General features: G+C 38.6%; 1 protein-coding gene across 2 annotated transcripts in view; it reads right to left on the bottom strand.

The window, feature by feature from the left end:
* Positions 1–953: 953 nt before the first annotated feature.
* Positions 954–27,350, bottom strand: part of LIN7A (lin-7 cell polarity scaffold A) — a 49,010-nt gene continuing 22,613 nt past the window's right edge. The window contains exons 3-6 of one of the 2 annotated variants that reach the window (XM_075080722.1): positions 12,981–13,052; positions 10,396–10,605; positions 4,473–4,685; positions 954–2,806 (exon numbers count right to left, since the gene is read on the bottom strand). In XM_075080722.1, coding sequence (XP_074936823.1) covers positions 4,473–4,685; positions 10,396–10,605; positions 12,981–13,052 — 495 coding nt within the window. In that variant the 3' untranslated portion in view covers positions 954–2,806. The remainder of the gene's footprint in view (positions 2,807–4,472; positions 4,686–10,395; positions 10,606–12,980; positions 13,053–27,350) is intronic. The other variant, XM_075080721.1, reaches the window with a different exon arrangement.

Genomic DNA, 27,350 nt, shown 5'->3' with positions numbered 1-27,350 from the left:
TCACAAACAGAAAAACTAGGGCTAGCACAGCAGATCCATCAACTTCAGTAAGTAAATGCTACCAACCCATCATCTCTATTATTATTAGATCATACACCTGGATCTTTGGCATAAGTGAACATGATGCAAGACCTTGTAAAAACCACATGGCACGCCCTGGTTATTGTAATAGAGGAGACAGAAAAGACTTGTTGGATCTCCCACCTCAGTTTGCTGCCAGTGCAGAGAAACATGAGGGAGCCCCGAGGGTAAATGTGAGCAATAAACCTCACTGAGTTGACTGAAGGAGTATCAGTGTAGTGAAATAGCGAATGCCAGGAGACCAGTCAGTTAAAATACAATGCACAAGTACCTGCAGACCTGTGTGTGGAAGGCACTCTTCTCCCTGTACTTCTTTCAGGTCCTAATTCAGGAACGCATATGTGGATGTGCCTTACTGCATCAGGACAAAAGACGTTTAGATCACAAATGAAAAGACTGTCTACAGCTAAATGCAGGTGATAGGTTTAGGGACACAGATTATTCTCTGATTAAGTGGCTATATGTTTTATTGATCAGTAAGGGGCATGACCCTTAAAAAGTCATTTCTTCCTGCTTCCAGTTCAAATTCCTTGACAGTTGCATTTTACTTATGTTTTCCTTTCATCTTATTGTTAAATGTTGGCAAAGACTAGAATGTTAATTTTAGTGTGTATAAATAATTTATTGAATAGTAATATATGAAAATGAATTTGATATGCTTCTCTGTATGAATGACATTCTATTATTGAAATTTATTAATCAGCACATTCCACTCCATCAAATCTAAATTTTTTGAGGAAGAGGAGGGGAGGAGGTGGAGAGGCGGTTTGGAAAAATGCAGTACAGTGGGCTGACTAAGTCTGAATACTTGGTCTCTGAAAATGCGGATATCAGTGTAATTCAAATCATACTGATGAGATACAGAACAGTCATATGCAGTCATAATAACAATTTATATACCGTCAATATTAATAGCAGTGTCTGTTTGAGAATACAGTTTTAAAATAGGTACATACAATTTTATTAAGTATAAAAAGACACCGTGCGGAGCACAATACATTTCATCTTTAATTCTGGTAGTTCTCAAACTCCACTGTCTTAATTGATATCGTCACCAACGATCACTTGATAAATTATGTCTCTGTATAAAATGAGGCTTCTCTGGATGAATTCATGCTGTTTGGTTTAAAAATACAGTAATTTTCTTTCAATGGCTACTTACACTGATCAAACACTGTCAAGACTGTTGGCTAGCCTGCATTTGGTTTCTAACATACGCTATGATACTGCCAACTTCCCCTGTTTTGCTTTGCCTCTCTCTGTTTGAGAATAGATCCTTCAAAATATTAATTGTTTCTGACTTCGTCCCAAGTTCACAACCAGAACACTGGTTCAGACCATTCCTACGTTCTTCACGTTACTAAACGTTCACTGACATCAGATGGAGTTTTCAACATGCAAGGACTGTAGGTCTCTGCCTTAAGCTCCTTTTCTCCCCCAGTCTCTTCTCATAAAGCATAGAAGGCATGCTGAAAATGACAATTTTTTAGAATTTCGGGGTTCCAGTTTCATATTTTCTTGGAAGTAGATGACATTTATAGCCTTCCAGCTTTGACTATTTTCTTTGGAAAAGCAGACATGTAAACTTAAGAACTTAGTTATATATTTTGTTTGCACATTCCAATTTGGTTTGATTAAAAAAAAAAAAAAGTCAGAACTCTACCTTTAAGTTGATTTAAATGATAATGCGAGAGTCTTAAAAGAAAAAACTTACACTTCCTCCTCCCTAAAATATATTAACATTAGTCTGGAAAATAAATTAAAGAATACAGAAAAGCTGAGATTATGCTATCACAGTAATATCTGCCAAACAAAGCTTGGTCTTTTGCTAACATTAGCTTACTACATTTGCAATACATGCTAAGCAAAGACCCTACTTCTCTAACGTGTACATTCAGACAATATATATTTTGTGGAATAAATATATAATATATCCAGTTATAGATTTCTGAATAGTAACTATAATAGATACAAGCAATACCTACGTTTAAAAATACAGTTCTAGGATTCCCTAACTTTACTACTAATAAAATTAAAATTGACCTAAAACTTTCTCACTCTGTTGATGCATAATAAAATATATGGAAACACCAAGAGTAAAAAGCCAATTGCTTCTACAAATGGAATACTTTATAAATATAGTAAATTGCTATTTCCAGAAGGAAAATTGAAAATTATAAACAGGAAGTTAGGTTAAAACAGCTCTACAATATATAGTACAAAGTGGCTATGAAGTGCGATGTATGAGTTTGATGTCTGTGGCAAAATTTTGAACTGATGTAATTGTTCATTTCTGGAGATAACGGTAGAGAAAGATTCTGTCCCCAAAAGCAGCCAATCTTGACCTCCTTAAAACAAAACTTCCAGTGACTAGAGAAAGCCAATGTGCCAATTTGTCAGAGTAAGGAGTACAAGATCAGATCAAACAGAATTATTTGGAAGCCCTGGACTTCTCTGTTTCATAGGGTTTACCCATCATGCTGTTCTCATTCGGAATAGAGTCACAGAAGTACTATGTACCTGTGACTACCGTGTGCCGAAAAGCCTTATCATGAAGGTGCCCTCCCTATGGCTCTTAACTACATTATTCTTGTACTGCACATTCTCCAGATGAATTCTGTTTTGTGTTCCTGTAATTGTTTCTTTTTGCTGGAATAATGAAGTACAGCTCTGGTTGCTTGATTACTGAACTCTTGATCGAGGCCTTTTTTTCCTTGAGAATAACCTAGAATTAAAGAAACACATTTCTCAGAGCAAGCACAAGGAATTGAGGAATTAAATTGCTGCCTGTCTCTGCCTGCCTCTCTTCCCTTTCAGTTGAAAGAAAAATTTCAAATCAGTAAAAATGCCTTACTTGCTAATGAAAAGATTTAGGTAACTAAAAAAGTGAAAAACTTCATGTGAGACTGTGCCATTTGTATGTTTGTCTCCTGCAATGGACCTATTTTACACAGAAACCCAAAACTTACTTCATTAAATACTACTGTTTATACCTCCTGCCTGAGTTGAGGCCCTGAGGTGGGATTCAGAATCCACTTGGAACCTTTGCATCAACAAAGCTGGAATTCTGGTGGTCACAGGATGGTGGGGTCTACAACATGGTTTTTTTCCCTTAAATACCAACAGAGGTCAGTGTCAACATTAATAATGATGAAACCATCACTGGGAGCTTCAGTTTCTGACCATTTGGGGATTTTCTGAGTCACTTGTAGACTCTTACTGGTACAAACATCCTGTTTTGGGAACACCTGGTATGAGATACGCATGACTGGGATGTAAGTCATTGGGACATGCTTCCTACTTGATTTCATTTGGGCAAATGGAGCATATCTCTAAATGTATTCAAGTCACAAACTTGCTGATTTCAGAAAAACTGCATATAGGGAGAATCTCTGTACCTCACATGCCATGTGTCTTCACTACGCTGGAGAACTTGCATGCCTCTTAGAAGATATTGCAATACCGAATGTCAGTCAAGAGTGAATTAAATACTTCCTATCAAACTGAAGATGAGAAGTAAGCACTTGTGGATCCCCTGCAGAGGAACCACAGAGTGAGGTTTGGGTTCCCTGTAGCAGGGAAAGGACAGGGAAGGCTTTTCTTCATGTACAAGCAGCAAATCTCAATGTTCTGTTGCTGAGTGGTAACAGACTTTCTGAAAATACATTAAACTGTGTCTAAATCTGCTAGCATATTCTTACTTGTCACAAATGCTCTGGTTTTTAATTAAAAGCGTTCCCAGGAACTACAGACTTCTTATGCAGTCTTGCTTGCAGGTAAGCCAGTGCTGCCAGAGTGGCTATTGATCTCGGGGTTAGTTGGAAACGGGCTCCAGAATTCGTTAGGGCCTTTCACCTACTTTCAGAACACCATTTTTACTGGGACAGACCATGTGGAAATGTACCAGAGAATGAGTTCTGATCCTCCCTGCAGTATATGTTTGCTGGGCCCCAAGGGCACTGCCAGCCCTGACTGTCCCTGACCCCTCCCCAGGTTCCCCCTACCCTGCCCATGGCCCAGGACCCCATGTCATCCCCCTGAGGGTCCCCCACCTGCCCACAGCCCAGGACCCCATGTCACCCCCTGGGGCCGTCACCCCTGACCCAGTGACGTTGCAGCTCCCCACAGCCCTGACCTTGCCCAGCCATGAGCCCCACTGGTTCTGTTGCCCACCCGCGGGCCCTGGATGAGGCCAGGTCGCCATCCCCAGGGAGGTGCCCGATGCCCAGGGCTGGGGCTGTCCTGGTGCCCCCCGGCTGCCCTGCTCCTGGCCGGGGGTAGGACAGGCCCTTGTGCCAGGCCCTGCTCTGACAGACCCCTGGCCCCATGGGCTGCTGGCCCAGGCAGGGTGCTGTCAGTGGGCTTTAGGGAAGACCAATGAATCGTCTCACCTACGACATATGGTTTTGCTGTGTAGTTTGCTGCTGTTGCTGCTGCTGAATGAGCAATTGCTGCTGTTGCCGGCGCCGGGCTGTTCTCAGTTTTTCGAAGCGAGCCTCCATCTCCTCCAGCACCTTGGGAGTGTAGCGTACCACCAGCTTGACGCTGTCCTTGGCCGCCTTCAGCAGCTCCACCGCCTTCTCATGGTGTTCTCCTTCCACGCTCTGGGAGCAGGGAGAACAGATTTAATAATGAAAATGCTGCTTTGATCTAGAGCTCTGCCCTCTTTTTCATACGGAAAGGCTGCTGGGGTTTTAGGAAGTTTCCACACCTTATGCTTTTCAAGGGACCATAAAGGGAAAGTATTAGTTAAGTAAGATTTATGCACTACTGGGAATCTATTCATTCTCGTATTTTAAATAAGCCAAATCTGTTTTAGGTTGCATTAGAAATGTAATTTCTGATCTGTGTGAAAAGGAAGGGAAATACTCAATAAGCTTTGTGCCAACAAAAAGATTGTGAAAAAACCCCAAACCTCGCAGTAAAAACCCAAACAGTCTGTTTGCAAGGTACAAAAATAAATATTTAAATGTTGGTAAAAAATGAAGAAATTACAAGTATGAAATCGCAATTCCCTTCTTACGCTCTGGCCCCATTTGGATCCTGCAGGGAACAACATGTGGTGATTAAGCAGTCACCGCGCTGCATGCGAAGGAGCATGCCCGCTGCTCCTGGCGACAAGCCGTGTCTTAGTTAATGGCATTGCTCACACGTTTAACATTTATGTGATACGGGTTCTCTACTGGAAATGAACTAGTCTTTATCTGGTTAGGTGTAAGCAATCAAACACTAACAACTGAAACAATGCAAGTTCTTGCTGAAGGAATATGTATTTTCCCTCCCTTTCTGGAAAATGGTTTACAGTAAGATGATATCTGCTGTGAAATCAAAAGCATTCCCAAAGGGGCTCAAGCTCTGATTGCTATGCTAACATTGTTTGAAACAGTGAATTTCGAAAAGAGAGAGGTGACTCAGCTGTGAAAAGAGTATTTAATTTCTACCGTTAAGTGGACTGACCAGAGTGCTCTTCAGGCATATGGATTGTTCCACACCTTAAGAGAAATTTTCAAATGGTGTATGATTGCCCATGTGTGTTGTAGGGTATATTTCAACAAACAAAAGCACCTTTGCACAGAAAAAAAAAAGACTGCACAACTGAGACCTTCACATGGATTTTAGACCATTAAAAAAAAAACAACTAATTTTCTTCCCACATAAAATAAAGCAAAGTTTTACTACATGCTGTGTTTTAAAACTCGTACGTATACCATGCTATTTAAAATGAAACTATATCCATAGGTCTCCAAAGAGAAGCAGCAGCATTCAAAGTACCTGAAGTTCAATTCATGTTAAAAGAATAACTCAGCATCGTTATAGCAACTGTCTGAAGAAAATTCTTTCTATTTTGATCTCTCCTATTTGACTGAGTAGCATTGTGCAAGAACAGTGAATTAAGAATTACTTCTGCTGTGGCACACTATGAAATAACTAGAAAAACTGTGAAAAACTAGCTGTGTGAAAACACAGCTAGAAATAACAACGAAAAATTTCAAAAAGCAGACACAATACACTCCTACATAAATAACATAAACAGCACAATTCAAGCTTATCACCTTGCTATTTATCTTTCTTCTCCTGTTAAATATCGTTCAAAATATTAATACAAATAATTATTTCACGTCTGGGTCAACTGACTGGACTCAAGAGTTTCTACAGAAATGTTAAGATGCTTCAAAAATATTTCTGCAACTTAGAGAAATAATGAATGTCATTTCAGGTGCTGAAATGATTACCAGAAACAGAGAAAACCTTGAAGTAAATAAGTGTTTGATTGTTGAAATAAATTACTTCATGTTTTTGAACTGTATGTTCATGAAATTCCTCCAGTAGGTCTCCTATTCAAAGGTCTTCAAGAAAATTAATGATCTGTGATGACCAGATTTGTTAGAAATTGTGACTGGGATAAATTTGCTGAACAAGCACTGCTACCCAAAAGTAATTAGGAGAAAAAAAGAGTTTCCTTACAAATATGTGAAAAAGACAGATGCTCCAAAGAGAGCTAAAATAAAAAGCTATTGATGCACAGGGTGTTTTGTCAAATTGCTTTAATGAACAAGTCACAGATACAAATTAAAACCTCTTCCCCACATCCCCTACCCCATAAGTGCTCAGTGTTAGAAGAGGTGATCGTAACTAACACACACTGTAACTAGCTGTCTTTCATAACTCATTGCTTTGTGACCGGCTTTTGTAAACACAGGTCTCACCTTAAGAGGAACCGTATAAAATTTGGCATTACTTCATATTTCATTTTTTGCTTGTGAATTGTGGTCAGTACGACGTGGCATGGTCATTCAGAGGAAACAACTGTACTTAGTGTTGTCGTGATCAGTTTTGCTGTGGAACAGTATGAACTTAGGACAGGCTATGAACAAAAACTGTAAAGTCCAAAGCCACATGAAGTAGTTAAAATATTCATTTGCTTTCGAAGAGTTGGATGGTTCTAACTGGCATGAATAAGCAATTGTGATTGTATCTGTTTTGCAGGGGAATAACAAGATGGTGTACTTTAATACTTCATACAACTTAGTAAACCGTATTTAATTCATGATTGCCTGTTTTTTTTCTCCCATTTGCCTCTGGCTTTGTTCTTCCAGTTTACAGCCAGTATTTTCTAATTAGAAACAAAGGGTTTGACTTCGTTGCTATCCAGGTCAATGGAAAACTCCCATTGACTTGACTAGTAATGATACAGAATTAAGCCTAAAGCTTTGAACAATAACCAAAGAGAAAGGAAGGAGAATAAAGGATAGTGCTGCTAAATATGAATCCTACTCTCTAAATGTACCTAACTCAGGTCTGAACAACTACAGTTTTCAGCTGCTATTAATATGATTGCTATACGTGCTCTTAACATCTTCATTGCTGCTTGCACTCATATTTCCAAGGCATTACAAATGCTTTACCTGCATAGCGGTAGCTGCGCAACTTAAATAGCAGAGCCCCTTGGAGTAGGGAAAAGAGCTTATACCAGCAAAGGAAGTTGTTTTGCTGTTTGAATTCTTGTGCCTCTGCAAACCTCTGAGGCTGTGCTGGCGAAGGACTCCTGCTGGTATCGGTCATGCCTGTACAGGGATTTTGCTGACTGGATTACACTGGGAACATTGTGAGGATCTGACACTCACGTTACTTTAGAACCGCCCACCAAACATGGGATTGAATAAATTTGTTTCAGAATGCGTGTCCTTATTTAATATGTAATTTTTAATTACATATATTTATATAAACTTATGTCTGTATTTCCCTTATTGCATTGGCAGATTGTGTCAAAAAAAGGGATGCAAAATACTGTAGAGACAAGAACAGCTGAAAGAACTGCAGATATGGTGTGGGGAAACAGCAACTATTACTGTACCCAGGCTCACACACTTGTCATAAATATAAAAGAAAAAAATCCCAGTCTCTTGCAGACAAAAAAGAGAATCTGATTGTAACCCCACAGGTTGAGAAACTGAGAATATTTCTATTAGATATCTGTAAGCAAATGCTTGAGTGAGAAATTAGCCATTATACACCTATTTTGTATCCCTTTCTGAGTCTGACTCACCAGGTATCTAAAAAATGCAGAATCTTTGCCAGATATGAACAGCCACCAGCAAGTGCCTTTGCTGAGCCATCTGCAGGGCACACTGCTTTCAATTTCCTTTCTTTTAGGGGGTGCGGGACAAAAGTATGTAACAAAATCCCCAGCATAATGGGAAAACACTTTTTTTAACATCCGGTGAAACAGCTCAAGGAACAGTCATCCCAGTCATGCTGGGATAACAAATCTGGATTCTGAACACACAGCTCTAATTTTATGTTGATAATTATAAAGTTGGATAACCACCAACTTCTGAGCACAAACAAGTTACAGATATTTCATTTTCATTTCATGTTCCACTGCTGAGCCGTCTGTTGTATTGTACATACTGTATATTATTTGCTTTTCTTCAGCTAAATTGAGAGAAGCACAGAGTGAACTAGTCCCAGTGAACAATGTTAAATTTAGTCCTTTTTCCTCCTGTCTCAAGCTGTCTGCAAACAAATTAGCACTTCTATAATTTTTGCCTTTTTACAAATTATGTTGTATGGGCTTAATTCAGCCCACGGTTGGTGTATGAACAGTTGCTCACAGGCATTATTCCATGCATGCAGCTGCAATTCAACCTTCAAATTCTGTTGTTTAGACTCTGAAGGCAAAACTTTCTGTTGCATTCGGGAATCAACTTTCTCATGTGCCTACATGCAATTGGGAATTTTGTATTGTGTGGGGTTTTTTTTGCTACATTAGCTTAATATATATTCTAGAGCACGTTCATCACAGTTTTTGAACAGAGTATCATGGAACAGAGGTGACAACAGTCAAATTCAATATATCTTGACATCTGAAGGTTCACCAGTTTCCTCCCCTGTATTTGCCTAGGTGCTGTTGACCGTAAAAGGATTTTTCAAGAACCATCCATCAATTAGTGAATATAAACTCTTTTTATCTGTCTTTTTATTCACCTGTTGAAGGAAGTGCTGAAAAACAACAAAATTATTTGATCTACTTCCATCAGTGAAGTTCAGGCAATTTACTTATAAAATGTTCAGTTGATTTCTTTTTCCCTGAGACTAAATGATCTTTTTAGTGGGTTTTCTTTTTTTTTTTGTTTTGAATCTTTTCTTCCTCACTGTGTACAGGGGCAAGTAAGCTTCCAGACCTATTATTTCTCTTTTGAGAACATGATGGTTGACAGAAGAAGTGGTGAAAGTCTGTCTGAAGTGTTGCACTGATATTTTCTTTCAAGAGAAAGGGAATAGCTATTGTTGAGAAACAGATGACAACACGAAAGCATGTAGAAAACAGCATTTTTTTCATCCTTTATGGGCTTGCAACAAAGAGGAAATTTAAGTTGGAAAGTCTTATATTTATGACTGGACTCAGGAATTGCTTCTACGTGCCTTTGGTGTATTTAAATATGAGGTTTAGATGGAGGTTTTGCATGAAAAAGGATTATGTTTTCATTAAGAGAAGTGTAGGGTTATATGAATGAGTATGCTTACCCTCTCAGTAGTTTACATTCCCTTGTAAAAGGGAACAAAAAGCAAATGAAAGGCAGAATTTGACCCATATCATGTAGTCAGAGCCTTGTTTTTCCTTTCTATTCCAAGAGCCCTTTTATTTTTACCTCGACACTGACATTCACAGTGAAACTACTGCAAAACACTCCACCCTGAAGTATTGACTTACGTGAAAAATGACTACGTAAAAAATGTACCTTTTTACTGACAATACATGCTCCCTGTATGTGTTCATTTGTACAGCTGATTTCTCTGACAAAGATATCCCAGCTGGATGAATGTCACTGAAAGAAATCTGGAATGTCCCTTCCATTGCAAATCAGCACCAAATGTGCATACTAAATTTCTTTTGATTTTATGTGTTCAAATGCTCTGAAAGTCACAAGGCTGCGCAAGTGCCACTGAGGCACCACTGTGCGTGGAAAGGGCTGTGTGCCTCAGAGCCTATGAAGTGCAAGAATGACAAAGCCTGTAATTATGCTTTTACTGCAAAAGGGATTTGCAGAACTATCAATGAAGAAAGACATAACTTCCTTTAAATTAAGCACGTGGTGTGGATTTAAAATGAAGCTCTTCAAGCACCCTCCGTTACAACAGAAGTTGTAGTGGCACAAAGCTGTCGATGCAGCTTTGCCTCACTTCACCGCAAATGCACACTGAGCTAATTCTTTTTGTTTCATATGGCTGCATTTTAAATCATGGTATTAGAACAGCTGTGAAAAAAGAAAATCCAGACAAAAGTGAAAGCTCTATCAAATTTCCACATACCACTCCATTAACCGAAAGCAGCTGGTCCCCCCGTTTGAGCCCTCCATGCCTTTCTGCCACTCCTCCAGGAATGATGCGAGAAATATAAATAGGTGAATTTTGTTCCTTTCCTCCCATGACATTAAAGCCCAGGCCTTCATCAGTCTTTGGCAGTTCCACCACTCGCGGGTGTGAATGGCCTTCGCTCGCAGCAAAAGCAGCAACTGTTGCCTGGAAGAAAAAAACGAGTGATTTGGCTATGTAGGGAGAACACTGATACACACTCTGTTGCTCATTTGCAGGAAGAATTCATTCCTGTGGAAACATTTCAGTATCTTACTCTGACTTTTTCTGATTATCTGAAAGCATTTTAAAAATATTGAGTTCCATGCCAATACTTTTGAAATAAAGGAATAAGCAGAGGAATAGAGAGTTTAGGTGACTTGTGAAAGATAACGCAGAAAGTTAGCAGCAGAGCCAGAGGTAGGCACCGGGAAGCCTGACTGCGCGGTGGTGAGCACTTATGATCACTAGTGCACTTCTTCTTTGCCTTTTCACAGGGAGAAAATTTATTACTGTGGGATAAGATACTGTGATCACTACCGTGTTCCTAGTTGAAATAAAGTGGATGAACTGAATTGTTAACCCTCTGCTCTGCTTTCAGAGGTACAGAATTATTTTTTATTCTTTAGGCACAGAAAAAAATCCTAAAAGGATATTCTTATTTTAAAAAAGTTTAATTTATAATCTTTTAAAAATCTTGCAAACGAAATAACTCCTGGAACAGGAGTAAGAGTTTTTATAACATAATTTGATCAAAATGTTCATTGAAAAATTAAATCTTAAAGACATTTGATTTATAAATCAGTTAGAAAAATCCTAGATCGCTAATCTTACTCTAGCAAAAAAAAACCCCACATAACAAACTGTAAAGCTTGCATCCAGAAAAATATTACATCTTCATTTTTTCACTGCAAGTGTTTTCCTACTTATAGATCTTAGTAAATTGTTAAATAAACATTAAGAAAATCTTTTATCCTTTTCAACGTGTGTTTGTAGTCCAAACTGCTTGAACAGTTCTGCACTATGCTAATGTTTTTTGAGCATCCTAATAATGCTTATGCTTAATAGAAGCTAGTGGATGATGTGACTTAATGGATCATTCTCTGTTACATGTTTTTGCACATGCAGACCTTGTCATCATGCATACATTTTATGTCAGACATGAATGCGCTAGGAGAATGCAATGCAGACAGCCCAGAAATAACCAGGAAATATTGCGATATTGAAACATTGCTCTGTAACCCTGCTGTTCTATATGAATAAGAAATGAGAATGGCAAACACTAATTGGATTTCCCCCCATTTGCATTTAGAAGCAATAATTTCTGTTTACCTGCAGTGTGGACAAATCAGGATTTCATATACACATTTCTCTATATAGAACCATAGACCTGACAAATTTACATTGTCCATTAACTTTCAATTAGAAGAAGGTTAAGGTCAGAAGAACAGCCTACATAAAAGAACGTTCTATTTAGTAAGGACAATACACTGCAATTTAGTGTGTATTAGGTTATTTGCTGGCCACTATACAGCTTGCTTCTCTGAAATACTGTAGAAATAGTTTTGTAACACACACCCAACCTTCATCTTCTGATATAGCGTTAAATTAAAATCTCTTAACTTAAATACATAATGGTAAGATCTTCGTTCAATTAGGGTTTCAAGGAGTTTTGTCACTAACTTCACAGGAGTGGGACCATGAAGAAATATCTCTTATAAAGATGCCTGGCTTTTGCAGGTTTACTTGTTTTGCATAGTATCTGCTATACCACCCAGAAGATGGTGTTGAGTACAAATGATAATGGGAAAAAGAAAGCCATGGTAGATCTCCCTGTTTGGAAGCATCTATCTTTGTGCATGTTATGAAAATACAGAGCATATTTCATACTGGCACATAGAATGGGTTCTTTCATGGTTGTGTGAATTCCCTGAGAAAATTATCATTTTAGTAGTAGCAGTAATGTAGCTGTCATGGTCTAAGGATATGAGAAAGGCAGGTCCACATGGACAAAGAGACCATATGTTTTATTAAAACCGGTAATGCATCAGAGAAAACGGGCTTGCGTTTGGCTGTGGAGTCTCTTGATCAGGCCGTTTTTGTCACTGTTCATCCTTGCCACTTGCTCGGTACCTACAGTTCCCGTTAGTTAAAAGTGGAATTTTGACTGTTTAGTTTCTATCTCCCAAATCACTGTGTCCTCTCTGGATGAGCTGTATGGGAAAATAGTCCATTAAAATATTGGTTGTTGCAGGCAGACTTCTACAGAATGAACCAGTAGACTTGCTTTTGCAAAGCAACTTTTCAGAAAGCATCAAATTCCATAAAATCATTCTCTTTTCTTAAGCTACAGAAGCAGCATAAAGGTTGAAATTTTCCATTATGATTGTTACCTGGGAAGTAGCACTGGTTCTAGACTCTGGGCTGCCACTGATGTCTAAATTTTCTTACAGTGTACACACGAATACCTGAAACACACACGCGCACAGTCAATTACTAGGTCACTTTGGTAACACGTATTTCAACAGTTGCACATGTCCTACCTTTGCAGTGGCCCTGGCTCGGAATTCGGGGCAGCCATTAACAGTTATGGTTTCATGCATGTATTGATACACCTAAAATGTTCATGAAAATAAAATGAAATTAATTATAGAAGCAAAACGAGGACTTTATATTAACCCAGACAGGACAGTCCCTTTCCCTCATAAGACTATGTTTCATTAATGCTGTATTCATGCAATCACACAGTCAAGTGTCTGCTGAACTTGTGCATGCTTCCCATCTCTAGCACGTCATTTCCCCAAACCAGGACAGTCAGGTTCTATGTTATCAAAAATGGGTGTCTCCAGGCAACCGATTTGAATGCAAATGATCTGAACTGATTTGGGCGGTGTCTCAGCCTTCAACAATGGCTTCTTTGTTCTCTGAACTTTCCTATGAACTGAAGATTTAGGAGACTGATGTTAAAAAAATATGTAACTTGCTCAGCATACAGATGCTGAAGAACGGAAGTGAAAATAAAATTTTGGACAAAGGTCACAGGACTGGTTTCCATCAACCATAGCTAGGAACAGTGAAAAGTACTGGCAGTCTGGTAGGTCAGACATGGGAAATGGGTAAGATTATCCTTTAGAAAGGAATTGTACATTCACGTAAGTGGCATAAAATCAACACTGCTGATATGTACAACTTCCCGTCTGTTGTTTTTTTCTGGTAAGGACTTTCCTTAACTCTCCCTTTTAAACATCTTCAGTAAGGAGAAAGGAAAAGGTGTTCTCTCACACTGCCTTTGTTCTCTAGATTTGTCACACTCTTACAGGAAATATATTAAAAAATGCCTTTATACTAGCCCGTTATTTTGAAAGCAAACTTAAAAAATAAAAATATTTTTATATAACATATGGAAATAATTTTTGAAAGACAAAGGTGAATGCAAACAAACAAATCATTTTATTATATTTTCTTATAAAACCACCAAAGCTAAGTAAATATTCCTACATGCCACTGATTTACTCTGGGCATTTTCTTGACCTACTTAATCAGGAATTTTGTCTTTTCATGTGCTTTATGTCTCAGGTTGCATTCCTCAGAGAGGACCTTTGCTGGTAAAATATATTAGCTTTTACAGCAATCTCTTTCTTAGGGTCCTTGAGGAATGCAGATTCAATTGTGCTTTCCAAAATATATTTACCTTTCACTGATTTGGTGATACTTTAGCAGAAGTGTCAAAACTTCCCTCTTTGGTAATGTAAAAGTTACTTTGGCAGAGAAGGTGTCAGGTCCTGTATTTAATTGACCTATAAACAACAGCTTGTCCCACTGATATGTAACACTTCCCCATTCCCCTGTCCTGATGACTTGTTATGCAGTATCATAACGATATATCTCTCCTCACTGAGCCTTTTATTATAAAATTTACACACTGACGAACATATTGCTACAAACATCTAAATGGAATTAAGATGTGTGGCTCATTTCTGATCTCAGTGGACAGACATAGTGGTAATCAAACACTCTTGAGCAGTAGAATGTTTGGGATGACTGATCCACAAACCTTTTTTGAGGGATAACATACACCAGGGAAAGGCAAAAAAGGAATGGAGGTAACAAATGCAATCTACTTTAGAGATCTAAAATACACGAAACACCTTCAAAGTAAAGTAAAAAGTTGTTTTGTCTTGACTATTGTCAGCTTCATAATATCCTGGTAACTAATTTGTATACTGGTGAAAGAACAAACTCACGAGCGTGTGATTAAACAAATATGTTAAAAAAGAATCAACCAACTCAAAAACTTGTGAAAAATATGATCAATAGTGTCATATAATCCTTGGGTTCATTTGTAGATTCTCAGTGATAACAGAATTAAAATGGTGTTCTGCAAAGAGTTATCAGTGATCATAATACCTACAGCACAGTTCTTGGGAAAAGAAGCGTTGCATGTCAAATCTCGTTCTCTATAAGCAACAGATGCGACCAGTCTTGAGTATCTGCTTCAGGCATTTGTAAATCTAATTCTCCTATTTGACTGTTACATAAGGTTTAATGTAATTTGAGTTTAAGAAGGATAAAATATATACCTACATAACTTTCTTATTATTAAGTCAGTTTGACAACGAAACATATTAACTGTACCTGTTCCACCAAGGCCCTTAAACTCTTTGTAGGGTTCCGATTTAATCATTGCTCATTCTAGCAATGCACAAAAAGCACACTGAAGGCCATAAATAACCGTTGTTTGCCTGTAGCCACACTAACCCCTTTATCTACACTGTTCTCAGCACTACCTTAGCCATGATTCATGTACAACGAATCCATTCTGCTGCCTCTTCTATGTACAAAGAACTGATAAAACTGAAAATCTCTTTGTTCTCAAACTAAATAAAGTGGCATTTAAATTCTCCCAGAGTGGAATATAGCCTCTCGTTCAATCCATTGTACACAACAAGTAATTGAAATCGTTTCATATAACCTTTCCTTTCAGTGCCTACTATTATCTGTACATCTGATTACATTTTTAACATATAGCGATTCTCCTGAATCTGAAAATGTTATCCGTATCTCTAGATTTCCTTATTGGAAAAAATATCACTCAGTACATAAGAAGACAAAGGTGAAGAATTTAATTATAAGTATCTGAAAAGTTATTTACTAAAGAAGTCTTTTAAAACAGTGACCTTTGTTGACTGTAAGAGATGAATAATTTCTAAAGACATCATTGTGTTATAGGAATGAGTTGAAGAAAGACAATGAATGTATCACAGAATCACAGACAGGCTGAGGTTGGAAGGGACCTCTGGAGGTCATCTCGTCCAACCCCCGTGCCCAAGCAGGGCCGCCTACAGCTGATTGCGCAGGACAGTATCTAGACAGTTACTATAAGTTACTAATTTTAAAAAGAGCTGCGTATCTATTTTTGTATGTACAGCTATTCCTTTTTAGAGTGTCTAAAAGACTACATGAATGTTTAGTAATATTATTTGCTGACAGACTCCATATGCAGTCTGATGGTCTAGTGCCTAGGGAAAGGAGTTTCCACAATTCATTAATAATAGAGATTAAATTACAGGTGAAATGTCAGTGTTTCAAGATGCAAAGCTGCAGCTGTAAGGTAAATGGTAATGTTTCAGATAATTTTCCCCCACAGCGATTTCTACCAAGATTGTCAGTGTCTGTACACTGAACGTTCATCGGGTAAAAGCGTGCTGCAGACAGGGGTTTGTTCACACAGCTCTCATTTGTGCTGTGGAGCTAGACATGCTCGCCTTTGTTTTCTGTTTCCTGTGGTGCAGAGAATACAACACTCCCATCAAGAAATACTCCTTGAAGAATGAATGTAGGATGAATATAGATCTCAGACTTTTTCAGCTTCTGCAGGCAGTCTCCTCAGACACCATAATCTAAAGTTATTCTCCCACAGTACTCAAAAAATACAAAAAGAGTGAGGGAGGAAAATTACATCTAGGAAATCTGAACTTGGAAGTGAGTCCTCCTTGTACTATGGCAGCCCTTGCTAGCACAGAGAAATGTACATTTTATTACTCTCCCAGCAGGAGCTGTAGTGAGTCAGATGCAGCAGGTATTATTGTTATGACGATGGTCCTCGTCCCCACACATTCAGCTGGGAGGCAAAGCAGCTGGTTTAGCATTACTGAAGCACGGGAAGGGGGGCTGCCTTACAGGTACTTTAGGAGCTTGCTTCTTAACAAAAATTACTCCGTACGGACTCATAATAAAGCAGCATGTACTGGGCTGGCCTATTTAAGTCAATGCGAAGCTTTAGGAGGAGGTCCAGGAATAACAGTGCACTTAGCAGCCTGTTTTATAAAGGTGCCTAGAAGCAGCATTCTGTTTACAGCCTGAATGATGCAGCATCTTTTCTGCTGGATTCTCAAAGTTACAATTTAATTAAACGAATTTTGTTCCATTAACTTCTGTAAGAGGTATTCAATGCTTCATCCCCTGACGAAATACTGTGTAATTCTAAGTGCAACTGTAGCTACAATAATGGTGCTCTGTTGACTTTACGACAACTTGGTCTGAAAATCAGAAGGGAAGAGGCATGAGGCAGAAATCATTTTACCACAATGAGCAAGCGTTCAAAAAACATGCACAGACAAAACCCAAGACAGAGTACATTGCAATTCAGACCTGTGAAGTAGCAGACCCAGATAAACTTTTCCGAGATTTTTAAGTGAGGAAGTAACCTTTTTGAAAATATTGGGGGTTTCTTAGCACATGAGATAACATATGTAAGAAGTAGTAAATCAGCTGTGTTTCCACAGTGTCTGCAGCATGATAATATATAAAAAGACATACAACTCTTCCTTCAAGAGGTCACAACCTAAGCTGGAATTCCAAGTGCCAGAGGTAAGCAGGTTAAAGGGTGGAATGAAGAAGCAGCCTTCAAAGAGATTGATAAACGATGTTTAACACATGCATTGGCATCATCTGGGTTTAGTTTCTTCAGTTGGTCTGCCATATTTTTATTGCTTCAATGCAGAAGAGAATTGTATATCTATTTTTGGAAGAAGTCTTTCAAGTAAGGGAAGACAGGAGCCTGACAGACAGTACAGACGGGAGAGTTAGCATGAGAATAACCAGTGCAAGGAAGACATAATTGGTTTCATTGCATTTATGTAGTCATGCCAATGGAACTGTGTATGTGCGCATCCTTGCAGAACAGAGGGTAAGCTATAAAAAAATTGTTATTTACGTACACCTCAGTATGATGCTTCTGCCATCAACAATACTGAATCCTAATTGCCTTCATATGTTGGAAAGGATGAAGTAAATATTACTCCCTTCTAAGATGTCAAGTGGAAAGGAGTATCTCAGTCTTTTACCATGGTGAGAAGAGCTCACGTCTGTGTATGTGCTTTATTCAGCATAGCTGCTGGCCTCTCCTCCCCTCTTCCCAAAATCTGCAGCTGACTCTCAGACCTTCAGCCTCAACCCACATATCATCTCATTTGGTGTGCATGCACCAGTTCCTGGCCAGGAGGATGCCTGCTCTTGTGACAGGGAGAAGTTACAGTACAAAGGTGCACTGGAGAGCTGCTGACCTCCTCTGCGGTGCCTTGTTTCTGAGGGCAAACTTCTCCCTGCAGCACAAACCAGTTGTGTCTTCCCCACACACACACTTTTTTTCATCATTTTACCTCTTTACATTCTGTTTGGCATTTTTGTCCTTCCCCACAACCTCTTGCTTGTATTTTTCATTCTTAATCCGATACACTTAATGCTTGTGGAGGGGAATGCATTAGTTCCTATGCCTGGACAAACTCCCCAAGAGCTGTACTTCAGCACTCAATTCAGATCATACTTCTACCACATCAGGGGGTAAGGACATTTTAAATGCTACAAAGAACAGGAGGGACTCTGGACGCCTTTAGCCTCTTGTACGCCATAAACCATGGAATCTCATCTGGTAATTTCTGCACCAATCATAAATTTTGCTTGAACTACAGAGTCTTTAGAAAGGTCTGTGAATTTCAGGCCTGCAGCTTGTTTAGGAAATTGGTCATCTGGTTAACAGCATTTCCATTAAAAATGGATTATTTCCAAGCTAAATTTGTCCAATGTCAAGTTATAAGTTTTGGATGTAATTTGGCCTTTTTCATCTCTTTTGGTAATCTTTCCTTCTTCTCCACTGGAAGTATTTGTAGGTCTTTGGCTATCTATGCCCTTTATGATAGATTTGTTGACATTCCAAACAGTATTTGCTTTTCTACAAGATGACCCACAAACCCACCTAATTGTCCATTTAAGATGACACCTGAACAGATGAGGATATAAAAGAAGGAAAACAAATCAAACTCAAACAAAAGCATATGTAAGCCGAGTGCAGCGTGGAGGTATGCAGCTTACCAGACCACCCTTCCTCTTTCATAATGAATTTTTACCTCCGTAACCTTACTTAAGCTCAAAACCAATGTAGTAGAGCGCTTCCATTCAGTCATAAACCCGTGACAGCTCAATGAAAATGGAAAATCTCTAGTGACGGTATGTTTAGTTTTGCATCTCTTGAATATCAAGTAGTTTTCTGGTTTTGTGCCTGTGTTCTGCTTTTTAAAATTATCTCGTGATAAGAATGATCAGGAAAGCACGGCTGCATAATAAAAGCATGTCTTCTCCACGGCTATAGCCTCTAGCTAAGATAGTGAACTAAACATGGTCATACACCATATTCCAGAAGACAGTAGTTCCATGGTAACTTGAAAGCAGGCTGATTTTCTTTTCTATCTATCCAGTTGACTCAAAAAAAAAAAAGTTAACATTGTTTTTTCATTGCATTAATAGCTACTTTTATCTTTGGTAGTTAAAAAAAAGGGGAAGGGACTATTCTGGATTATTGAAGAGAAAAAGAATTTGAGAAGACTGTCTTTCTAAATCGCAGTCCTTGTGAGGGACATTGACAACCTCAGAAAACCACTGGCTGTGGAAGAATACCATGGATGCCATGTATACACGCCACAAATTCACGGTTACAATAAACTTAGATTCTTCTTAAACAAGATTGTTTGAGCAAATGAATCACAAAGGCCCGTTCTATTATAGGCCTACACCATGTGTTTGATTAATCCCGACAGAAGCAGAGTTAGGCTATCTCATACTCATGTTCATGGTGTATAGTGTACATCATCTTCATTCTGTCCCTGAGAGGGACAAAAGGTCTTCTTTTGTCAGTGTCAAAAGGACAAGTCAATGGATGCCTGTGAGTACAGTGAGGTTGAAATGGTTGAAAAGTACCTTTGAGAGGAAGGCATGTGATCTATTATAGGCTTACTGGAAGCAGCAAAAACTCTGTATTACGTAAGTTATTTCCTGCAGCTACTGATTTTGGACAACTCATAGAAAAAGCTGCTCTATGACAACTAGTCTGTATTAATGAGTTATTTATATCTGACAGAATGTGGTCATTCAAGGTTGCAGGCATTCTGAATATTTTTACATGATAAGCTTTCATTAGCCTGTGAGCAGTTACATGCTTGCATTGGGAAAACTGTTGGTGTCTATTTTCAAAACCAGACATCTCTATCATTTTCACAATTGTCATAACAATCCCTTTCCATGAAGTACCACTGAATGGATGCTGCTACATGCAGTAGGGATGCTCACCCACTAAAAAGCTCAAACCTATAAATGAAACTCAGTCTTGTTTAACATCCTGAGGAGATGAGACAGTTTTAATTTCAGAACATGTGGAAGAAATATTATGAATGTTGTCTTCTACATTTTCATAGAGGATATTTTATTTAAAAGTTTCCTTCTTTGGGGGGTGGGGGTTATGGAAGAAACTAGGTCAGTTTTACCGAAGTGAAAAAACTGATCCAAATCTTGATGCATTATTAAGCTGTCCTTAGGCAGTAGGAAAGAACCAGCACAGGACTGAAACATTGTTAAAAATAAACGAAGTATAATCACTGTAAGGGTATGATATTTTAATTTTGGGTGGAATACTTTATGGAGGCTCCAGTTAAAATACCAAAATAGTATTTGCTCCGGCATTTTTCATTTTTTGTGTGGAAAAGGGTGGTGCTCACTCTGCTCTGAGAGTATCTGTGTTGCTGTCTGAAAGCTGAACCGTTTTGGGCCCTGAATTCTTGCCATATGAGACTGTGCCTGTCCAAGAAACAACCCAACAGGGGTTACAAGCTGGGGCCAGAATGTCTTTCCTCCCTTCTGTGTGAGCAGAAGAAGATAGCAGATGTACCAGGAAATGCATGCTGTCATATCCTCTGCACATATTGGATGAGTCAGTTGAAACACTCCTGGTGTTGCTGTTAGGACACACAAGACCTCTGTGTGCCCCCTCTTCTTCCCTCCAATGTTGATTCTGTCTGGAAACATCACTCTGATGCTGTAAAGTCAACAGGAGGTTGCCTGGCACCCTCTTAAATACAATGAAAAATAGACTTTTATTTGCAAATAAAATATATTAAGAACAATAAAAATATGATTTGGTCTTTTAGTTTATTTCATGTCCCTTACACGCTGTTCTATGCTCTGCTCTAAGTCAATGGCAACTATGGTCTGGCATCTTTGAAGACAATGTTACAGATGTCTCAGAAACTGCATGCTTTGCAGTCACTGAACTTTAGCAAACTGCTGTCCTGAAAGTCTCTTTTACTGCTTCTACTGCAATACACTGGCATCAAAAGAAATAGCAACATGGGTGATTAGTTCATTCCCTTAAGACCACTTGAAATTCATAGCTAATAATTTAAAAATCTCTCTCTTAGACCTCACTGCCAGTTACTTTTGAGTTCAAAAATATGCCAAGCATTAATAAACACTAATTTCCTCTACTTTATCAGTAAGTCTGTATATGCTCTTGGGGCTGCCGTATGCGAGAGCCGTATTCCAAACATTAACAAATTCCACAAAACCTTGCCAAAATCCTCACCTGGATAAAACATGATATAACCTGAGCCCATCACGCAAGTTCATCTCAAGTGTTCCTATCGAGCCGAGAAGGCAGGGAGAAGGAAGGAAACTGCTGATGTTTCTTGTTTTAAATACCAACAAAAAATGTAGCTAAAATGGCATTTTAAAACAGTTTTACTATTTCTTTTCTTTTCTGAAGGCACAATTAAAAAATGGAGATTGAGCAGCATTCCTCAGGAGTCTCATCAGTGACTTCAGTTAAGTGGAAGCAGGGGGATACTGAGGCTCCATCAAGGCAGAAACAGTGGCGCAGTGGCTTCCAATAACCTGTCAGCATAAACACTCCTTGGTAGTTCACCTTGCTGCTGATTCCTCTCAAGAGGAAGAGTCAGGGTTGAGATGAACTGCAGCAGAGGCTATTCTGTTTATCCTTATGGGTTTTATATGATCAAATATGATACTGCAACAATGAACTAGAACGATAATGTGAGGAAAAGAAAAAAGATGCTGAGGTGCCTCGCCCACGTTCCACTGGAGTCACCTTCTGCAGCACACACAACTGCAGCCGCGTGCAGAACTAAGAGCATCACCTGAGCACCACTTACTGGAGAGTTTTAGTAAATACGGTACAGCAATCCAGATAAACTGTGATATAAACAAGGTCTGTCATTGCTTTGACTCTATACATTGCAGGACTCTTGCAGCACTAAAATATTTATCCTTTGTGAAAGGCACAACTACGCAAACAGAGCACGAATATGAGTAGATATATAGCCATCAGCCAACCCTGAAAATTGATCTTTAATCAAAATCAATGGGAGAAAGCACTGATTAAAGACCAGTGATATGGTCTAGGCCCAGATTCTGGGGTACTACATCTGTGAAATCAATGTATTTAGCTCTAGGCAGCTAAAAAAAAAGTGACAACAGCAGCTGTTTTAAATCTCCTGCAGTGAAGTCATGGAAGTCGTAGGGACTTAGTAATTGCACAGAGGCTTAATAATGCCTTCTCTCAGATAATGCTTGGGCAGCTTGGTAAATTCATATAATTGCCATTAATGAAGGCCATCTGCTGAGGGACAAGGTAATCATTCCAGAAGTTCTCATTCATGCCATGCATGGCTTGTAAGCACAGAGTAATGCTTCCATCATTTACAGTAAAGTGGTAAATGAAACTTCACTGTTTTTCAAAATTTGTGTAATATCTGGTTACATTCACTCTAAAAAATAGGACATATTTGAACACAGCAAGGTAATTAAAAGAATACTTTTCTGTGTTTACTGCTAACTTAAGCTTTTTGCTGAACTTTCTAAATGCCTAATATGGCATGGTGGCAAGACAAAAAGCAGGCAGCCCATCTTTTGAAATCCTGCACTAATTTACCTACATTACTAATCCTTCTCTCAGCTCATCATTATAGATACAGTACTTGTAACCAGGAGAGGGAAAGTAAAACTCTGGAAAACATGAAAACATCACTGCTTCACCATACTGTCATCTTTGAATGAAGCCAAGTAATGCCCTTTCCAAACACTGACGGAGGTACTTGTTTAGTGGAAATTTTTATCATATTTTCATATTTTCATATTCATATCATATAAGTCATATTTTATGTGACTTTTCATTGCTGGGACACTGGTAATGGAAAAGGGACAGAAAGGTACAACAAACAATTCTTGCAAATGCTACACAGCCCCAAATTCAGGTAAACCAGGCTGGTTCAGCTGACATTATAATCCACCCCAATATCTAAAAAAAGATAAAATGCTGCAATTTCACAATTAGCATCCAGGAATGCAAATTTTAATTAAAAGGTACAAATCAATCCATGTATAAGCATGTGAAAATCTGAATGAATTTTGTCAATTTGCGCAATTCCTTATTTGCTGCTGCATGAGCACTACTGCTAAATTAATGGTGCAGTAACTCTGAATAAGCTATCTGGAATACCAGAACAAGGTATAACAAGGTATCAGATTAGCCCAAGGAGAACTTTGCTTCCCAGGCAGTCTAATGGGGCATCATGCTAATATAACCATGCAGCTTTCATGACCTGAGTTACAAATCCGAGCTGATAAATCTCGCTTGCTTTACTCAGATGAGTTGTCCTATTGCCCTTTTGTTTACTAATTGCCTTATTAGTAAATCCAACATACCACTTTTCCTTAATCCTGACCAACACCTCAGTCTGCATGGTAAATGTGACAGTAGGGGACTTTAGACGGTCAGGTTTCATACTGAGCCTTAATCACAGTTCTGTGCTGTGAATTATAGCAGTAAGTCTTCTCAACACATTTTTTTTTTTCCCAAGTTGCATCTTATAATTTAAAAGCTTCAGAAGCTGGGCTTGCCTGTGGAGATGAGAGACTGACTGGAATTGTATTTCTCTTCCTGTAACAAATATTCAGCTCCCAGTGAAAGGGAAGAGTAAAGCTGGGCAGGATTTGAACTCTGGGGCTGCCCTCGGTGCCAGCCAAGAGAGTTTGGCCTGGTGAACCTCTGTTTTTACAGGAAATGTGATTCATCAGGCAGAAAACAATGGAACTCTCCTTTCAGGGGCTAGGTCTAGGTCTGGGAGGTGGAAGAAGAGCATTATATTGCAAACTGGACAAACAAATCTTGAGATTCTTGAAACACAACAAAACCAGGATTTCAAATGACTCCTACATTAAAATCCTAAATGAAAAAGTTTAATAAAAGAATTAATGAGAAGTTTTGCCTGAGTCCAGCTAATATCCATATTGTTTATTTAGTGCAGCCCTTTAAAATGTAGGACACCACCTTAGTGGGATATCTGAAGTGAACAGCTAAGGGTTCCAGCCAGCCTCTTGCTGTCACACACTGCATCATAGTAAAGTAACGAGCACAGGATCACCAGACTCAGCTTTCACCACCCAGCAGCCTTCTTCTGGTTCTCTAATATTTGCAAAGACATATATCTGGAGTAATAACAGAAAGCGCAGGTAGGCAGCTCAAGGAAATGACCAGATAATAACACATTGCATATCAGCAGCACTGGGATTCCAGGTGTTCAGACCACTAAGGCACAAAAATAAAAATTATTAATTAAAGGAGATCATTCCAATATACTGACTAGGCTTGTTGAACTATCCTACCCAGCATTTAGTGCAACTACGTTTTTAATATGATAGAACATAATGAAATATATCTCTAAAGTAACTGGGGGGGGGCATCCAGATCTCATCAGAAATGGGTCAGTATTCTGCCACTGCCATTTTTTTGCCTGTAAGTCACTAGTGGCCTTCAAATGTCCAGGATGGTCCGTCCAAAAGATGATTTTATAGTAAACGTAAAAGTTTCAAACTAGTGAAGCAGAAACTGAAATATTTTTAAAGACAACATGTTGTTCCACAGACTAATTTCATACAAAACACACAACAGGAGAGTATTTTGTGTTGACTGCTCCTCCTCTTAAGAAATGATTGTCAGTGAACTGGACCGGTGAAAGTGCTTTTCTGCGATGACTTGATATTCTGGTGGGAGTCATAAGACAACAGAATGAAATAATAGTTATTTTTACTTGTCTGGTTGTCATACCACGTTTTTATAAAGACTTTCTGATCTGATTACTTTTGGTATTGATAAATGTTTCATGACAGGTATTTACCAGTCAGATTTTCTTTTAAATAATATCCCCACAGAAAAATATTAGATTTAATCTTGAAATGGAAAATGAAGTAGCGAATGAAGGCTGGGAGGAGAGAGAGATACACCTGAATTTTACATATCTGACATACTGAAAGAAAGACTTGAGAGTCAGCCTGAAAGAAAACTTTAGCTTGTCAGGAGATGCATGGGTCGGTCAAGCTGTACTGTTACCCTCCGGGCAGTTCAGTACTGATTACCAGATGTGAACAGTAAATGAAATTCCCATAATCTGCGAAGGTATGTCACATTTTTTTGTTGATGATTTAGTGGTTTTTACTCAGCTATTTAGTCTATCTTCTGTGCCTACAGCTCTTTAAGGTTTCTTGCTAGACCAGAAGTTCACCCTAACTTACAGTTCTCATAATTTCCTTTTTACTGACTTACAACAGTTAAAGTCACTTTATCAATTCAGGTTGCCTAGTTTTATGTTCCACGCAAATATACCTTCTCAGTAGTTCAATTATGCACTCACTTTCACAGCCTTGACCTTCATCTGTTCCAGTAACTGCCCAAGAATCAGAAGACCATAACATAGCAACAGCTTTGAATAAATAGCAAAAACACATGGAAGGGTAAAGGACTTAATGGTATAATGGACAAGATTCATGCATCATTTGCCAGGTGATAAGACTATAGAATGCTAATTAATCTTCATGTAGCTAGGGAGCTTTTGAAACTAGTAGTTCTAAAACACAATGAATTTTTTTTTCCAAAACTCAATTTTAATGTGGCAAGACTTCAGTTAACTTGTTTTCTGGTCTAGGGGTCTTCAGGTGAAAAGGAAATACTGAGGCCATTACATACTTCAATTATTTCTATTATTTTCAGAGCTAATATATATTCTTGCCTAGTGCCAGACAGAATATTTCAGTTGGTGGTACTTATATTTAGCTAAGTGAGAACCATTAATCACCATTTCCTGACATAGCATCCTAGAAAAATGCCAAAGTACTTCTATTTAAATTTCATTCACTCAGTCACTTTAAAAATACTTTATTTCTATGGGATCTTAGTGCGAGGATTTGAACTGGCAGTTGATTTACTAAATAAGTTCCCATAAATACAATTCATTAAAGCCATTTAACAGATCCCTACACATTAGATTGGAATGTATGTCAGCTAATAAACTTTTAAAGGTTAATCGATCATAAAAGTGACCTTCTGCTCCTGTAGTTAAAGAATTCCTACTTGTAGAAGGGACAATTCACATTCAGTCAATACTGTGTGGATTATATTTTATCTTTGATCCTTTCACCTGCACTCAGTTTCTCTAGGACATATTTTAACAATCAAAATCACTGGGTAGTTAAGTGTCTGTAATTTTTTAAGACTGGAAAGGCAAATGTATATTTTCCAAAGCTCCTACCTTGCAGAGTTTGTAGGACTACAGGAGTCAGCCTTAACCTCTTTTACTAGATTTTATGATGAAAGAAAGTTAGGCTCAGCTCTTGCATTATACAATGACCACACCACACTGCTGATCTGAATCTCTGCATATATATAATAAGCAGTGTCTTCCAGAAATTGCATACTAATACAAAGCCTGTCGCTGCTCCTCATCCTATTTCAATGACTCCTACCTCCTGCTCACACCTGTTCTGCTTCACTGTGTTCTCCAGGAAGGACCTCCTGTTCCAAACAACTCCCACTTTTCCTGTTACTTCCAACTGACTGTCATGCCTTCTCTTGTAAGGCCAACAGCTTTTCTCTAGTCTAGCTAGGTACTAACAGACGGAAGTAAAAGCCAGTCACCACACTCTCATGTCTTACACTCAGCATAAGAGAAGATAAACACTGGAAGGGAGCATTTGCAGGGAGATTTCTGGCTAGCCTCAGCTATCTCGAGCTCAAATACGCTGAGAAAAGACTGCGCTGTTCAGTAAAGTAGCTATCAGTCTTTCATAAATGCCAGTGTACATGAAGGGCATGCAAGAAGGTTATCCCTGATTAACAGCAAGACCCAGCTCAGATATCCTCTGAGCCCTTGCTGCAGTACTTGGAGATGTCTAACAATGTAACATGGCCAAAGTACTCCATGCTTTTCTTCTTAGCTTTTTTTTTAAAATGGAAGAAATTATTTTCTGCAATCTTCCAACAACTCTTCCACTGGGGGGAAAAAAGAGTTACTGTATAAACATTTGCCAAGGGCTTAATGTAACTGAAAAGAGGAGCCATATGTTGAACAACCGTAAGTACTAGCAATTTATTTATGCCAATTCTCCCACTCTCCCTAAGTCAAAAGATTTGTTACTGGGCCTTTTATATGTAAAGATTTCTTCTAAGAAAAGCTTCACATGCATAGAGGTGAATGGCATTAATAATTTTTATGCATGTAGAGATTTTGTTCTCTGAT

Source organism: Phalacrocorax aristotelis, chromosome 1, assembly GCF_949628215.1.
Source record: "Phalacrocorax aristotelis chromosome 1, bGulAri2.1, whole genome shotgun sequence".
Taxonomy (NCBI): domain Eukaryota; kingdom Metazoa; phylum Chordata; class Aves; order Suliformes; family Phalacrocoracidae; genus Phalacrocorax; species Phalacrocorax aristotelis.
This window is presented reverse-complemented; position numbering and strand designations above follow the sequence as displayed.